At 41.2% G+C, this 18,116-nt stretch overlaps 1 protein-coding gene across 10 annotated transcripts in view; it reads left to right on the top strand.

The window, feature by feature from the left end:
• NRG1 (neuregulin 1) overlaps positions 1-17,875 on the top strand; it is a 1,043,202-nt gene extending 1,025,327 nt beyond the window's left edge. For 3 of the 10 annotated variants that reach the window (XM_040994206.1, XM_040994211.1, XM_040994207.1), the window contains 6 exons: positions 3,257-3,280; positions 7,946-8,048; positions 10,292-10,418; positions 13,106-13,236; positions 14,274-14,480; positions 17,066-17,875. In XM_040994206.1, the coding sequence (XP_040850140.1) occupies positions 3,257-3,280; positions 7,946-8,048; positions 10,292-10,418; positions 13,106-13,236; positions 14,274-14,480; positions 17,066-17,720 (1,247 nt within the window). In that variant the 3' untranslated portion in view covers positions 17,721-17,875. Of the gene's footprint in view, positions 1-3,256; positions 3,281-7,945; positions 8,049-10,291; positions 10,419-13,105; positions 13,237-14,273; positions 14,481-16,534; positions 16,671-17,065 lie in introns of those variants that run through there. The other 7 variants (XM_040994212.1, XM_040994210.1, XM_040994208.1 and 4 more) reach the window with 4 other exon arrangements.
• Positions 17,876-18,116: the final 241 nt, after the last annotated feature.

Here is an 18,116-nt window from a genome sequence, read left to right as displayed (position 1 = left end):
ATTTTGAGTCTTAGGGAGTGAACACATCAGTCATTGGCATGGATTTCTAAATGCTTTAGAAACCTTGAGCAATATGTTTATCAAACACGTGTACCATGCTAAGAGTAGAATCAGGACATACTCCACTTAGGACAAAACGACGTGAGTTCCAACTGAGTGTGAGTGACACTGTGAGATGTGTGTATTTGTGAGTACGCACATGTGCACATGGAAATGGGGCAGTGAGGAGAAAGTCTTCCACCACATTCCAAAGGGCTCAGTGGCAATATGGATTGGTTTATGTGAAAAACAAAGTATCTACGTTTATACAGGTAAGTCTAAAAGGCCAGTCACCAAGTGGGTCCTGTTGAGGATTAGCACCTTCAGAACTCCTTCTGAAAGCCCAAAGATGCAGAAAGTCAAGAGTGCATGTAAGACTTTAACAGTCTTTACATAAAAAGGCCCAAAGGGTTAAAATAGCAAAATCCTGGATGTTTTCATATTGTAATAAGCCATAATTGCATAGATGTATAATTTCGGCAAAGGCAAGTTATGTTATTTCTCTCTTCTCTAATGCAATTGAAAATTTAAATTAACCTGTAGGTTAATCAATTTTCTTCAATTTCTTCAAGCAATCATAGAATCCTAAGGCAAAGGATTACTGAGTCAATATTTAATAGTTTCTGAAGACTTAGACTTAAATTAATTTTTTATATTGCCTAGGACACAGCAGGAAGCCAGATGTAGAAAAGTGAAGTGAATTGTTTACAGTAACCTTTGCAGTTCTGAATTATTAATTTAATTTGAAAATTGTAGTGGTGAGGCAGAAATTCAATAGGAAGTGTGTGATCCTAAACCAACACAGGATTATAATAGGACAGACAGAAAGTAAAAACCTCTTCATGAAACAAAAGTGTTTGCATATTTTGCTGTTTCAGACTCTCGATGAAAGAAATGTAGCTAGCAATAATAGCAATACATCAGAGCAGAATCTGATCCAGGTCCAGAATGACTGATTCATGCATGCTTCCCCTGCTTGTTTCCTTGTTAAGGCTTATGGCCAGAAGAGATTCCAGATTTAAGTACTCATTTCCCATTGAATTATTTAAAATTGGAATTGCCTGATATGAATGACTTCCCATGAAATGAAATTAGTGTTAGGCTCACAGACTTACCTATAAAACTGTAAATGCAGTAATATGTATGCATGGGCATGCTACTAATTTTATTGAAGACTTAACTAAGCTTTCTATGCAACTAATATAGATCATTAGCAGTGTTCATGTAGGCATGGGATAATGATTCTCTGGCAAGAGTTTCACAGATATGTCTTTTTGTTAACCCTTAAATTATTACTGACTGGTAGGAGGAAAAGGCAAGACATGGATGAGATTTTAGACAAATTGAGTCCCCTCATTATGGAAATGAGGAAGGAAATTTATCTTCAAATTATTTGGAAAACTGATTTTTTTTCCTTCACTTTGATGTTCCAAAATTTATATAAAGAAGGCAAATGGAAAAAACAAATATTGCCAATTTGACAAATGAAGTCAATAGAAATTCATTTGGACCTGAATCAATTATTTTGCTGTGAACGCTTTACAAACAAATTTTCCCTAAATCCCCCTAGCGTCGAATATATGGAAATTTAGGAGATTTGAGTACCCTGGACCTAAGACATAGGAAACTGTGTCATAGGTACAGATTATGCCTCCTATTCCCATTATTATTTGCCACACTATTAGATCTGTTAGTAAGATTGTTATTACTTTAACCTGATTCAGTACATTTCCTCAGGGGTAGTAACCTTTCTTGGACATGTCTCAGGAGCCTTTCAATTTTCCTCTGTCCATGAAAACCATCTAAAGTGAACCTGGATACCGTCATTGCCCGTGGTCTCAGTCCAGAGGTGTGTTTCCTGAGCTGTTCTTTCAGCGAGTAGCCAGCATATTACACGTGACTTCTTTTCTAAAGGCATGTGTTAGTAGATACACCTTTCAATGAGACATTAACTTCTCCAAAGTCACTAAAAGGTAATGGCAGAGGCAGGACCAGAGCCTAGGAGGACTCTGCTTACTTACCTTCTTTCTGTGTACATGAAGTACTTTCTCTATGCACCAACCAATGTGCTTGTTAAGAGAAGCAACCCTTTGCTACATATTTCAAGTGTTAAGAGATGCATTCTCACATGACAAGAACACCCCAGAATCTCTCAAATCAGTAAATCTGGAAATAAAATTCAGAGTCTACCCTTCTTTCTCACTGCCTCTGCACAATCACCACCACTACACACACACACACACACACACACACACACACACACACCCCACAGAAAGGTCTAGTCTTCCACATGACAGCACTTGAATTTCGGTTTCTTTCCAGAGTAAGTATTTTTTGGACTCATTGCCTCCCATGAGCCTGGGTAGGTTATCTTACCTGTACTCCTAGATTCAGCGGAGTCAGAATTGCTAGAATTGTTGGGCAAGGACTCATGCCTGAAGTAACATTCACGGGCAGGCCTGAAGATGTCCTGATGGACTCGGCACTGTGTAGAGATAGCTCTCTGATACCGGATGGAGCTATGTTTCCCCATCATAGCCCAACACACTTATAAAACAATTGTTTCTCTTTGGAAAAAATGAGGCATAGAGTGCTCCCATAACACACACACACACACACACACACACACAACAAATGTGAAAATCTTTGTTGCTTTTGATGAATGAGATACAATGATTTAAGTGGTGAAGAAAGTGGAAGGTTATGGAGGGAGGTAAAGGTAAAAGTAACCATAGAACAAGCGATAATAGGGTTTGATTCCTTACAAGCAATGAAAAATATAAAGTCACTGTAATAAAGTTTCCTCTTGGCTTCTATTCCTGGCTCTGCCACTATCAGTCTTAGGGAGGAAAAAAATCACACTTTTCCACCTCGAGAAGGAATGAAATATCAAGTGACTTATATGATCATAAAAGTTTTTCTGGAACTGAACCATGAAGTAGTTTAGAAGACGGTCCAGCTGTCTAACTTCTCCCTCAGTAAGGTTTTTTAAGGGTTAATAAAGACAGTGTGATTTGCAAGGATTCCTAAGAGAAGTTCCCTATGTGGACTCCGGGGGGCGTACCTGAGCACTGCTTCATTAACCAGTCACTGTCCTGTTCAATGTGCACGCCCAGCGAGCTGGAAGAGTCATGTGTAATGTGTTTTGGAGTGCGGTGTATTGCTCTTTTCTGAAACTTTTTCCCTTTCTTTTTTTGTCAACTTTCTGCATTGGCAGAGCATCTTGGGATTGAATTTATGGGTATGGACCAATCATCATTCCTTTTAGCCTGCAGATTTTAGAGCCTAAGCGCTGAAACCTTTTTCCCTTCCTACTCTTACTTTTCAGTCCCTGACTAATTTCCTTTTTCTTTAGAAGGGATCATACAGCTATAACAACGGTTTCTCTGTTCTCAAGCTATGATTAGCCTACCAAAATGGTACTGAGCGCAGCAGCTGTTAGGGTCCTAAGCTTCTTCCACTTAGAGTTCAAAATCACTTCACCTGCTGCAAAGAGACACATATTCCACTTTGTTGGATTGGATCTGGTTAGGCTGTTATTTCAAGCCAGGGTAAGCTGGAGTGTGCTCCCTAAGACTGCAGGGGAAACCGAAGCAGGGGCCTTAGAACAAAAGAAGCTGTCAGCTCATCCACTTCGAAAACATGCCACATGGTGGATGGAAGTTTGACATAAAATATACAAATCTTCTAAAGAGCCCATGCATCGCATTATTAGAGGCGCAGATTCAGATTTGCTAGAGATAGTCCAGTGGGATTCTTGTCCATTTCATTCTCTGATGAGCAGGGAAAGAGAAATACAAAAAGACACTTTGTGCTATGTTAGATGGAGATTCCAGAACTCATGGAACTAAGTTTTGAGTGACTAGGATTATCCAGATTAATCATCAAAGAGCAGTTCTCACACTGGAACCATAAAACAGCATCTCCCAAAAGAACCTGGGATACAGGCACGTGCCTCCTTCTGAAGGCCTCATCCTCCATGATTAGGAACAAAGGCCAGGCTGTCTTGCCAGTGACCCCAGTTTCTGAATGGCGTACAGCCCTGGAATGGGCTCACAGGTCAACAACACAACACCTGATTACCACCCACTGGTTGCAGTGTCTTCACACAGCCAGGGCTTCAGAGAGCTGGTGCCTTTAGGTGAGAGTGGCACAGTCTACCCCTAACATACCCGCTATTGTTCGGGGCGAATGAGGCAGCTGCCTGCTCTAGTACAACAGCTCCATGAATTACCCATTCATCCAGTCAAACTCCCCTCTCCCAACATACATGCCACCAGGGGTGGGAGGGGAGAATTCCTGGAGAACACTCTACATTTGATGAGAAAATCCCCAAGTGTATATGGAAGGGTCTTTGTGCATCACAAACAAGCACGTCAGAATGGGGAGCACAATATGGAAACCAACACCACTGTTGGGCTTTCTTCCTTCAAGACAAAATAATATAACAAAATAATAAAATAATAATAATAACCCCACTTTTGAAATCTACTGGCTTTTCCTATAAGGATGAAAAATACCTATAATCCCTCCAGCTCTTCATTAACAGTGTTTTTCCTGCTGTGTAGCTGAAGGATCTGACTATGGATTTCACTGTCTCTATTCCTAAATTCCAGTGTCAGTAAGAACTTCTTAGGGCCAGTAAGGACAAATGTCACACCTCTCAAAGGCTCTGTGGCTGCAGGCTAGCCCATAGAGTAAACCACAACAGTGCATCCCTAAAGAAAATCTGACCTTAAATGTCAAAGTGCACAGACAAGAACCGTGACTCTCGGGCTGGCCAGCTGGGGCTGAGAAAGGGCCTTGATCTGATCCACTGTAAAGCATCTAAGTGAATTTCAGACAAGTGCCTCAGCCACACGTCACGCCTGGAGATAGGCTCACTGACAGCACAGACTGTGTTTGAGCACTGTCTGTAATTTGTGCTTGTCCTAAGGACTCATTCACACAAGGCAAATGATACTGGTAAGAAGAAAAAGGGCTTTAAAAAAACCATTGTTTGCGTTGTTGATCAGGTAGGAGGGTACTTCAAAAGGTTCATAGGAATTGGAATTGAAAGAGTTCATTGTTGATGCCAGAAACTTTTAAATCCATGCATAGGATTTTACATATTATGCATCTTCTGGGAGCTTTTTGAGGACGCCTCATCTTTTTCCTTGAACATATTCATACCATGGCAGGTGCAACTGCTCTAGCACAACTAAGTAAAGGTCAAATGGAAATTCAGCTGAGAAAGGTGCTGTGCATGTAGTAAATGCTGATGTGGATACAGAGCTGTAACCCCTCATCTGTATTCTGCAGGTTTTGCCTTTACTTCTAATTTTAGTTCCTTCACATTACCTTTTGACCTTTATTGAACTACCTTTTTCTTTCCATGAAATAACCATTTTACTGAAAACCATGTATCTTCCCGCAAAACAAGAATGGGCAAGTCATTATGTGCCATTTGTTCATCAATCCAGCTCCATCTATTCCGTATAAGTAACAAAAAGAAAACTTATCAGAGAGATCCCTGAAAACAACAGTTTTTCCCCATTTATCCCTGGCACATGTCCTCATTTTTGCAATTTGCAGTAGCAGCACCTCTGCTTTCTCTATAGATAAAATGTGAGGATGTCAGTGAAAAAGCACACAACCAAGACCTTATCATGCCAGTCAAAGGAGAAAAAAGTAGAGTCAGCAGAAGAGGCTAAAGTAGCAACTCCAATTTCTTGGCAACCATAGGCATGCTCTTGACCAGCTTATTGCAGCAGTAAGAGCTAGCTCTTCTCATTCCCGTGGATGAAGGCAATGCGGGGAGATGGGGGAGGGGAGGCCTCTGCTTCTTAAAACATTGATGCTAACGACTGGGATGCTAAGGGCCACAAGTGCAGCTGCAGTGGCATCAGCTGTCAGATAACACTTATTCAGAAAATAAGATCCCTGTTCTGTGGTTCTGGGGGCGGAAGGCAGCAGACACCAGCAATGAATGCATCAGCACTCACACTCCATGTCCTCGTTTGACTTTTGTGGCACAAAAATCTGTGACACCAACTCTGTGTCTTCTGGTCCATTGTTTTCACCGCAATGCACCAGCTGCTTGGCTTTCTAATTGTGGCTTCCACACAACCGCTAGCCCAGGTTAGGAGTTATGCTGTATGGGATAACCCTTCCACCTCTGCATCTGCCTTTTCTTCCCACCCCAGCATTTCCTGCTTCTGTTTCTCTTTCATTTGGTTTTATTTCCTCCCTTAGTATCAGGCATGCTGTGCCAGGGACTTCAGATGGCTCCTTAACCTTAACCTTGTTTTTCCTCACATTTCTCTCTCTCTCTCTTTCTCATTCTGTCTGTCCTTTGGTTTGTTTTTCCTTTCCACTCCCAAACTTCTGGTTTGTTTTTGTATAATCTATGCAACATTCTGATCTACCTACTGACTTCTTTGTTCCTCCCTCTCCTGTTAATAATCAGTATGTTATTAATATGATTTGACAATGTTCTTGACTTGTTAACTGGAATTTGATGCTCATGGACTCGGCTTGTAGGGAAATGTTTTTGTTTAATGATAGGGTCCACTGTATCACAGAAATTATAAATCACTTTTATTTCAACAAAACTTCCTATGAGTTAGCCTTTCCAATGAGGAAAACGTATATGCAGTTGCTGATATTGCATACATAAAATAAAAATATTCTTTGAGGGTCTCATGTTGTGCAGGCAATGCAGCTCTGTTTGTGTGATCTTCCCAGCTCTTTACCAGCTCATTAATCATAATGGCAAGTAAGTAGCTCATATCACTTATTTTGTCATACCAGAGTGGCTTTCTGAGTGAATTCGTGTTGTACTTCCAATGAAAATAATCAACTCATTAGAGATCTGAGTCCTAAAGTCTCCAGGTCCCAATGAAATCAGCAAACCTCATGAAGAACTTGAGCTGCCTCAGTCAGGTCAACCTCCTCTCCCCATCCCCAGCCCTTAAGAAACTGATTTGCAGATAGCAATGTTTCTGTGAATCAGAGACAGATAATGCAGTTGTGGTACAGTGATAGCTTGAATTCAAAATTCTAAGCATCACCCTCCCTTTTTTATAATGCACATGAACTAATTTGCCATATTGGCCAATGCAGAAATGGACAGTCGATTCCAAATTGTACGTCACCTGTGAGAGTGACTTCTTAATCCAAATAAATTTGTTCTCCGAGTACAATTGGTAAAGGGATAAGAATTGTCCTCCAAAGGACTCTCCTACCCATCTTATTGGACTTTCTAGGATACAGTGCCCTGCTGGTCCATAGTATGTTGCTTCTTACGTTTTCCCTGTTTTGCTGTGAAAGCATAGATGTTCTGACTCAATTGACTTGCTAACTACAAGCCAAGTTCATGTTTGCAAATGCCTTTGAATTTAATTTTAAGTTAGACGTGACTTTTTGTAAAGACCACTGGATAGTAAGTGTTGATGTAAGATATCTGGTAACTACAAAGAAGCTAGAGCCGAGAGGGGGCGGGAGGAAGGTGCCAGCGAGACTGATGGCAGCTCTTTTGATGATGTGCATTCCTGTGGTCTTTACAAGAGATTATTTTCTTTGCAAAAGATTTTTTTAAAAAGTAAAAACTGCACAATTTTTATTAAATAGCTATTTTATACTTAATGCTTATATCTTGCCAGTTTAATACCATATATATATATGTATATACTTTATATTTTGGAGTATTTTTATTGTAAGTGGCCTCAACTGGCTTTGTTATTTATGCCCAAGTATAGTGTAGAGCATGTTGTATCTTAGACAGATGTGTTAGCATCCCGAGTTGTAATGTATTTATTTTCTTGTGAACATGGACAATGTTGTGTAGCATGCCAACTGTTTGGGTGTAATGTGCCCAGGCAAGTGTAAGTGACCTTTGGTGACATCTGCCCTCATCCCTTTCCAGAAGCAGAAGAGCTCTACCAGAAGAGGGTGCTGACCATAACTGGCATCTGCATCGCCCTGCTGGTGGTTGGCATCATGTGTGTGGTGGCCTACTGCAAGACCAAGTAAACCTTCCTCCTCCATGCTTTCTCCTTCTCGGTGCAGAGACGCCTAGAAGGCCAGGGCTTCATGGGGACCAGCTCCACAGCCTAGTCTTACGGAAGACAAGCAGAGGGCTTGGGATAGGGGAGGTTTTCTGCTTTAGATTTCCCTCTGAATTATTCATCAAGGACCATTCCTAGTCACCTACATTAGAAAACTTCACCATTTGTGGTGAAGCACCCCAAAGATGTACAGTGGGGGCGTGCAGCTCCTGAATGGATGAAGGACTTGAGGAAGAGACTTGAACTTCAGGGATACCTATAGGTGGGGTGAGGTGCAGGTATCATGCATTAATTAGCTTCTCCTCATTACATTGAAATGCCCAAGACAAGTTAATATACACACATACATACATATATGTGTGTGTATTCACACATATATCTTGATAAATAGATAGATAAATAGATAGCTTATTTAGCTACCAATCAGGGTTTTGGTTATTTATTTATTTATTTAGTTATTTTTTGGAGGGCAGGTACACGAGCTGGGAAAGACCTAGGTGGAGGATGGGACTGAAGAAAAAATGGGGTGGAGGAGCCAGGGTCTGGGAGATTCGGGTGGTGCGGGATAAGAATGGGCAAAAAAGACGAAAAAACAAAACGGGGCGGCAGGGCTGAGGGGAGGGAGGCAGACCAGAGGAGCTGGGAGTGGGTGGAGATCAAGGCTGAGAGAAAACGACGAGTGGAAGAGTGGAGGAGTAAGGCTGAAGGGAAAAGGGGGGAAAGGAAGTGGAGGGTGTAAGGTAAAGATGGGAAAATTCACCAGTTTTGGAAGATTCAATCGTCAAAATTAGAAAGTCCTATTGGATTGAGCCGCAGTGAGGAAGAGTGGATCAGAAACAGGAAAAATCGCTGGGCGAGCCGGGAAGCAGAGACAGCAAAAGACCCAAATAGAAGCTTTGATAACTCACTATGTTCACCAAGTTCACCATAGAACCACCTCCTGAGGCCACGACCCCCAGGGGCTCAAACCCCGCTTCCTAGTCCCCGCTCCCAGCAGCAGCCTGGGGACTATGTAACACATGGGCCTTTGGAGGACATTCTAATATTCAAACCATAGTTCCTGACATAGTGAGAGGGAGGTGGGAGCCATCAGTGCTGAGCGCAAGTCTGACTTGACTACATCATAGGTGGAAGAGGAAACACTTGGTGACGTATTTGAGCTTCAGTTTTGTGATAGTGATTGTTTTTCAAGTCTAATTAGGTTGCTTGTACAAATGTTCTCAAAAGTGAGAGGTGTATAAAAGAGATTTCATGGGAAGGAAATCAGACAACATTCACTTTAAAAAAATAAAAGGGGAAACATGAAGATAAATGTGTGTTCACCATGTTTGCCCCTTTGAGTTTGGTCTGTATTACTAAATGCAATTATTGTCTGAAATGAATTCACTCATTTCTCCTACATATATCTTCCCCTTCAACCCTGGAATATTAAATTGACAGGGCTTTTTTAATGTTTTGTTTTTTGTACTTTGGCTTTGTAACATAATCCTCTCTTGCAAAATCTGACCATGGGGATATTAGTCTGATAGGAATATTGCATCGGGGAGCATAAATATGCTTCTAGGTCACAAAGGCCAGAACATGGATGGTGTTTTCTCAGTGCTCCATGATTCTGAATGTTACCAGAATTCATAGACAGAAAAAAGCCTTCAAAGAATCAACCTCATGAATCTTATTAACACCAAACTCAATATTCATTACTTAATAGTGTAGTGTCAGCAAATCTGCCCATACTCTCATCCCTATGTGTGTACAGCATGCATACACACTGTGTGATGGACAGATTTGAGACCAAGCTCACATTACTAAGAGGTTCACAGGAGGAAATATACATGGAATCAGCCTTCTCAACCGTACAGTTTATCTAAGACCAACAGCTGTCTATAAAGATTTAGCAAAAGATGGATTGGTTAGGCAAATGGGAATCTTAGCTAAACGCGAATGTACTTGTTTGTTCTGTTTTTGATCCTCCTGGGTAAAACAGTCAAGCTTCTCTAAGATGCTCATGTAGGTTTTTACATCATCAGCTAAGGATGGGGGAGTCTCTTTATTCTGTGTTGGAATGGCACCATACTTCATTCCCTCTTCCTTAACATCAACCCACTACTTTGAGTTGTACTCATAGGTACTGGCAGGATTAAGGTTGGGCTGCATTAATAAACAATAGCAACAGTAAACACCTCCTATTTTATATTTATGTCCAGGAAGCAACGGAAAAAGCTTCATGACAGGCTGCGGCAGAGTCTTCGATCTGAGCGGAACAACATGGTGAACATTGCCAACGGGCCTCACCATCCCAACCCACCCCCGGAGAACGTGCAGCTGGTGAATGTATGTTGATTCTGGCCAGTGGAAAAATCCAAGCATCTCTCTTCGCTTTGGGCACCTTGACGTTTATTGGCTAAAGCTTTTAGGCTCTTAGCTGTCACCATTAATAACCAGGGCTTCCAGGAATCCAAGGTTTTGCCAGGAGAAATAATGGGAACAATTTTTAAAGTAGATTTGGTTACTGTAAAACCGGCACATTTCCTCTTATAAAGTGTTCATTAAGAGAGTGGAATAATAATGCAGGGTTTCTTCAGCAGGAAGGCCCTAACTGGGGGGAAAAAATAAAAACAAAGTGAAGAAAAATAAGGAAATTCATGATACAAGAATCATACGGAAATTTTAAATGTATAATTTGAGAGCCCAGACTATTCCAGTTGATTTAGAATGGAGAATGGAGTAAAGGTCTTAGGGGTTATTTTTATTAGGAGCCCTCTGCAATGCCTGATCATTTTTCTGATCTTGATTATCAACAGAAGACTTTGCCACATGAGAAGATCAAGTGTTTTATCAAAAGACACTTCTCAGGAGCAAACCTGTACGAAAGCAATGCTGCCTTTATACCACGCGACTGGGACTGCAGTGTCCCACCCTGCAGTGGATATAGTGGGTCCCTAATCCTTCAGATATATGCAAGTCAGCTTTACCAACTCCTGAGCTTTTCAACACAGTTAGAAAACACAATATAAGATTGTTGGGAGCATTTATGTATTAGCTTTTAGAACTGTCTTTTGGACAAAATGTGGGACAGAGCTGAGCTCAGTTTTCCTGGCTTTGGAGTATTGCTCTTCTGTGACAGCTTAAACCTTCTTGTTTTGTTGGTTTCTCTATTTTTACCTCTTGGTTCCTTTGTATGGTTTTCAAATAGATAAAGCTTGAAGATCATATTGCATTGCCATTTCTTTCCTATGAAAAGTGTGTGCCGGGGTCTTCAAAAAGTTCATGGAAATGTGCAATGTCTTTTGACTGCATGTTTCCCTGAGCCTTTGAATGCTCTTAAAATTTTGAGGGGGTAAGATATAGGATAGTTATGCCTGGAGTCCAAGACTACTTCAACCACCAACCAAGCTTGCATCAAAAAGACCTTTAGAATCTTAGGCAAACTGTTCTATGCAGTGGTTAAGTGCAGTTTCCATGAATATAGCTCTAATCTGCCACTCTGTGTTTCCTGATATTGGGTGCTTAATTCCATCTTCCATCAATGTTGAAAAAAATTTTATTTGTTTATTTGTTTATATTATTGGAAATTCAGAGAGACAGATGCAGACAGCTAAGACAGATTTCCCATCTGCTGATTCATTCCACAAACACTCTCAAGAGCTGGGCCAGGAGTCTGGAACTCCTCTGCATCTCCATGCTGGTAGCAGGGACCCCAGTACTTCAGCCATTACCTTTTTCCTCCTAGAGTCTGCCTAAGCAGGAGGCTGGAATAGAGAACACAGCTAGGACTGGGCCCCAGCTACTCCCACCTGGGATGTGGACTTCTCAAGAGATGTCTTTAATTGAAACGCTAAATGTGTACCCCACCACGAACTTTTTGAAATATGCTCATCTGTAAGACATAGATGGACACTCTGGGTTCCAAGCATGGCTCACATTGTGAGACTGGGTTATGTCTTTTCTCAGCCATCTGTCTTCATCATGAGACCGGACCTAAGAATAAGGCCCACTTCCAAGACACCTTGTTAGCTTTAAATATGATCATTTCCTGAAGACACTCAGTCCTGTGGCACTTAGCCGTGAGTGCTCAACAATTGTGAAATATTGTTTTCAGCATATTCGCTGAGCGTAACATTGCCTCCTGAAAGGCAGATCTGAAATGGTGAGAAAATGCAGAGTGGGTCACTTTGTTCCCTTTTTCTTAAGGCAAGCTGGCTGAACATCCCAGGAAGAGCCCTACCCAATGTTCTGTTCCCTAGCAGAACAGCTCGAGTGTCAAGTCTACTTCTTTTCTCCTTTTACTACTCCTTTTCCTATCCTTAACTCAATTAACAGCATTTAAAACAGTTCAAAATGGGCCTCTCTTGTTGATAGAAAGCAGTAATAGGGTCTGTGGTTTGCTAATATAGAAACAAGCTGCACTAAATATAAAGCCCTCTGTACTTATAATGGACTTTGTAGAGACCTGGATATATTATTGCAAGGTTTTTGAATTTCTCAGTAGGCTTGTTAGTCTTACCAATGACAACAAATTTAAAATATCAGCAATAGTAGAGCTATGTGGGTACTAAGAAATTGAAAGACAATGGTAGATACAAAATACAGATTTTTTTTTAAAAAATTGTTTTCCCCAGTAACCTGAAATTTCAAATAAGACATATCATCTCTATGCTCTTGTTTCACTCAAGTATCCAATGGTTTCCTTCAACTTGTTGAAACCTTGGCAAAAATAAATATGGGACAGATATTTGTATTGAATTCTGGTCATGCTACAATTGGAAATGAAATACAGTAAAAATATATAGTTATTTTTCCATCAGAATGTAGCTGTGATTTGGGGTCCTGGGATGTTGCATGCAAATGCAAAGAGTAACTCATAAACTCCAACTAATCTAGAAGCCTGTGCAGCTACAAGAGGATTTGACATCTAGCTAAAGGAGAACTAGAATTTATTACAAAGCAAGTGTGTGAGAGTCTGTTTTTGTTTGCATGACAATGTTTGATTTACATGTTTTGTCTCTTTGTTTATCTAGCAATACGTATCTAAAAATGTCATCTCGAGTGAGCACATTGTTGAGAGAGAAGCAGAGACATCTTTTTCCACCAGTCATTACACCTCAACAGCTCATCATTCCACCACTGTCACTCAGACTCCTAGTCACAGGTAGGGGAAAACACTTTTTGCTCTGACCACCTGCAAAAGGGAACAAGCAGCATGTATGCAGCCATGAAGTATTTGATCTGTAGACACAGACCTTGGGTATCCACTGGCTCTGCCTTTAATTGCTGTGTAAATTTGAGGCTCCATTTTTCCATTACCAGAGAAAGAAGAGGGATACTTACCGCACAGGGTTCTTGGTTTGTATTAGAGATTGTGCTTACCCATGTCCTGCTGCCCACTGGATTGCTACACTGGGAAAAGTTTGTCTTTGGTTGTGTACAATACTTAAAATTTGGCTTCTTTTGGTAATTGGATTACTCTGTGAAAATGCACATCTGAATGGGTTACGTAGTTCTCCAATGCCACAGTGATTAGTATCTGAGGTACTCTACCAAGAGGAAAAGAGAAAAGAAAAATAACAAAATGTTTCCTTCACTTAAGCCCCTCAAGGAGCGAAATTATGAACATTTTAGTAATGGTGGTATTTGAATAATATTTATTACACAAATGACCACATGAATGAATGAGTGAATGAATAATAGATTTACAAAATCAACCTAAGATTTTTTTTAAAGATTTATTTATGTATTTGGAATCTAGACTTATACAAAGAGAAAGAGATTTTGTTTGATGGTTCACTCTCCAGATGACCGTAATGACCAGAGCTGGGCCAGATCAAAGCCAGGAACCTGGAATTTCATCCGAATTTCCACATAGGTTGCAGGGGCTAAGTTCTTAGGTTACCTTCTGCTGTCTCCCCAAGCACATAAACAGGAAACTGGATTTGAAATGACACCAAGCAGCTGGGACCAAAAGCTGCACTCCTAGGGGATGCCAACATTTCAGGTGGTCATCCAACCAGCTGCATCACAGGATACTTTGTAACAGTTCTGTTGGTGGAAACAAGCAAGGTTACATGTTGTGAGCAAATGACTGATTGAAAGGATTGAAGCATTGATCAAAATGAGTTCTTTTGACTTTTATTTCTTCATGTGTTTTTTTTCTTAAATATCTCATTGCCTCTTACATTTTCCCCCTAGCTGGAGCAACGGACACACTGAAAGCATCCTTTCGGAAAGCCACTCTGTTATCATGATGTCATCAGTAGAAAACAGTAGGCACAGCAGCCCCACAGGGGGCCCAAGAGGACGTCTTAATGGCTTGGGAGGCCCTCGCGAGTGTAACAGCTTCCTCAGGCATGCCAGAGAAACCCCTGACTCCTACCGAGACTCTCCTCATAGTGAAAGGTAAAACCGAAGGGCAAAGCCCGGCAGAGGAGGACCTCAGTAAAAGGATGCCCCAAGCACCTGCGGTCTCCCTGAGGACATCTGCTCAAGCCTGGAGAAGGGGAGACAGTCCCCTGCTCTAGCCGCACTCCTAGCAGATGAAGCTGTTTTTGCTTGATTGAATTCATTTCTTCTAAGCCTCCAGTGGCATCCCAGTGGCCATCAGGCAACAGACTCCTAAGGAATTAGAGTGATTTGATGGGAAAAGTGCAGAAAATTTGCAGTTCTCCACTCTAGCCACAGGTTCAAACTCACGCAGGGTCTCAGGGTTCTCTTTGTGACTTAAAACAAGGCATCAGTGCTTGTAAGATCCTGCTAATAAACATGCTTTACTTTAACGTGATAGTCTAGCTGGCTGAATGTTCTCATATGCCACTTTGGTATGACCTTCCAGGCTCAGGTTAATCAAGGGCTGAATCACTGCTGACTATCATGCAGAAACAACTGCTAGTTTTCCTTCATGTAGCATCCCCTCTGACATTACAGGGAGGGATAAATACCAGCATCCTTGGTGTGCTGTGTCTGGCAGTCTCCAAAGGTGATATATTCCAAAAGCATTGGCTTTCTTCTGTGCCAATTGGGTTGGTTTGAGGAAAAATAGCCAAATTAAAATAAAAAATAGAGGAAAGTGAACTGGAAGAAATGATAGATGCAGAACCTTAACTTAATAGATTCGCAATCCATTTTTACATAAATTGGAAGAGAGTTACTCCCAAGTGGCATGTCAGCCCATCAGAATGCTCTTATCTGTTGATTTTCAAATCCACTGAGTTGATTCTATGTTATCATTGGCTCAGTCTAACCACTGAGAATTTAGTAGGAGGTTTGCATGATGCTAGATCCGCAATGGCTTGGTCGTTGAGAGGGTGTTAAAGATTTGGGTAAACTTGCTCACTCATGAACTGGGATGCATGTATTCATAGCAAACAATGGGCCATTCTGAGCTAGCATCAGCCTGGACAGAACCTGCTGATTATGTCTTTAACATTCTTTTCCCAAAAATGACGTATTGGACTTTCGTGGGATTTATGAAATTAGAGGTTTCCTTGCAACCCATTTATAAAATGCTAGGGCAGGGTCCAAGACTGGTTTAAAACATTAGTTTTAAATGCATGTAATTGCATCTTTATGTATTAAGCAAGTCTGTCCTTCCTAATTCAATATTTTGTGAACTATGGAAAGAAGGTTAGGGATGAAGTGTTCCTTCGTCAGTACATATGATATTTATCTTTTGAGGTCGACTTCCTTGCTGTGCTAGGCTTTCTCCAATACCCCAAATATTGTCTAGGACTGAAAGATACACCTGAACTTGATGAAGTGAAAAGATGAATCATTGGTGTGTGCTGGTTGAATTTGGATTAACACTTACAAGAGAGCTTAATTTATCAAAGTAAAAAGTCTGGAGACTCAATCCCCAAATATTTTGATTTTTGAGACATGTTCTCATTTTAGATGCAGCTGAATGTCATATGCATCTTAAAAAAAAAAGCAAGAATGTTGGGACATTTCTTCTCCTGTTTTGCTTGAGTTCAGGTGATTCTGTCCTATACCGTCACAGAGAGTGCCAGATCAGACCCGGTAAATGACAACGTGAAGAAAAGGATTGTGGAGTGTTATGTGCCAGTAACATTTTTATCAAAAGATGAATAATGTGGCTTTGCATAAGCCAAGTTCTCCTCAGGCCTTCTTTTTCTAGAGGCATGAAAGTATGATGTGGTAAAAACAGGTTTGCATATTGATGACAAGATTCAAACTTGACCTATAGAGAGCCTGGCTCAGCTCACCCGTGAGCAGGCACAAGAGCTAGGTCAGAGACTGGACCCCATTGTGGTGATGATATAGCCAAACTAAGGTTCTCTTAGGCTTTACTTTTGCAAGTCTTGCACTTGGGGATGGTTAGTTGCTAATCGGATGTTAACTAGTTGCATTTCATAGAAAAAGATTAAAAGCACACAAATGTATGACACTGTTATCAGGAATAAATCTAAGTTACTATGCTCTTTTTTTTTCATAAGACATAACCTTATAGCTGAGCTAAGGAGAAACAAGGCACACAGATGCAAATGCATGCAGATCCAGCTATCAGCAACTCATCTTAGATCTTCTTCCATTTCCCATTTGGGCTTCATTCTCTAAGACCCCTTGGCCTTTAGGAAGGTATAGTATTTAAGCAATACTTCTTTCCCTTCCAAATCCCTGAGCCTTGGTCCTCCTAAACCAAGAGGTTTCCAGAATCATTGGGCCTCTTTGTCTTGGCTCATTTGCTTCTTTTAAAAATCATAATAATGAGATTGGAAATCCCAAAAGCTGTGATGAGCTAGGCAATGTAGTTGATCTTTGCATGTCCTCCCACAAGGAAACTCTTGGCTGCATAATTTTAGATTCCAAGGGTGCTGAATTTCCTAGTGTCAAAATCAAGAAGAATACCGTAAACAGAAAATTCTTTGTTCTTTGATTATATAATACCATTATCTCTATGCCCTGACCCTCCCTATTCTGTGTCCTGACCTCACCACACTCACGCAAGCTATTCTGTGCTCACACAGGTATGTGTCAGCCATGACCACTCCAGCTCGTATGTCACCCGTAGATTTCCTCACGCCAAGCTCCCCCAAATCGCCCCCTTCGGAAATGTCTCCACCAGTGTCCAGCATGACGGTATCCATGCCCTCCATGGCGGTCAGCCCCTTCGTGGAAGAAGAGAGACCTCTGCTGCTCGTGACACCACCAAGGCTCCGGGAGAAGAAGTATGACCACCATCCACAGCAGTTCAACTCCTTCCACCACAACCCCGCGCATGAGAGTAACAGCCTGCCCCCCAGCCCTTTGAGGATAGTGGAGGACGAGGAGTACGAAACGACCCAGGAGTACGAGCCAGCTCAAGAGCCTATTAAGAAACTTGCCAATAGCCGGCGAGCCAAAAGAACCAAACCCAATGGCCACATTGCCAACAGGTCGGAGATGGACAGCCACACAAGCTCTGAGAGCAGTAACTCAGAGAGTGAGACAGAAGATGAACGAGTAGGTGAAGACACACCTTTCCTGGGCATACAGAACCCCCTGGCAGCCAGTCTTGAGGCAGCACCTGCCTTCCGCCTGGCTGACAGCAGGACTAACCCAGCGGGCCGCTTCTCCACGCAGGAAGAAATACAGGCCAGGCTGTCTAGTGTCATTGCTAACCAAGACCCTATTGCTGTATAAAACCGAAATAAACACATAGATTCACCTGTAAAACTTTATTTTATATAATAAAGTATTCCACCTTAAATTAAACAATTTATTTTATTTTAGCAGTTCTGCAAATAGAAAACAGGAAAAAAAAACTTTTATAAATTAAATATATGTATGTAAAAATGTGTTATGTGCCATATGTAGCAATTTTTTACAGTATTTCAAAACGAGAAAGATATCAATGGTGCCTTTATGTTATGTTATGTCGAGAGCAAGTTTTGTACAGTGACAGTGATTGCTTTCTCACAGTATTTCAGCAAAGCGTCCCATATATTCAGTTTTTTTTGCTGGCTTCTTGTGCATTGCATTATGATGTTGACTGGATGTATGATTTACAAGACTTGCACCTGTCCTTCTGTTTGCTTG

The sequence above is a fragment of the Ochotona curzoniae genome, unplaced genomic scaffold, assembly GCF_017591425.1.
Source record: "Ochotona curzoniae isolate NIBS_2020 unplaced genomic scaffold, NIBS_Ocur_1.0 contig_899, whole genome shotgun sequence".
NCBI lineage: Eukaryota > Metazoa > Chordata > Mammalia > Lagomorpha > Ochotonidae > Ochotona > Ochotona curzoniae.
The sequence above is the reverse complement of the archived record's forward strand: the minus strand, read 5'-3'. Positions and strand labels throughout refer to the sequence as shown.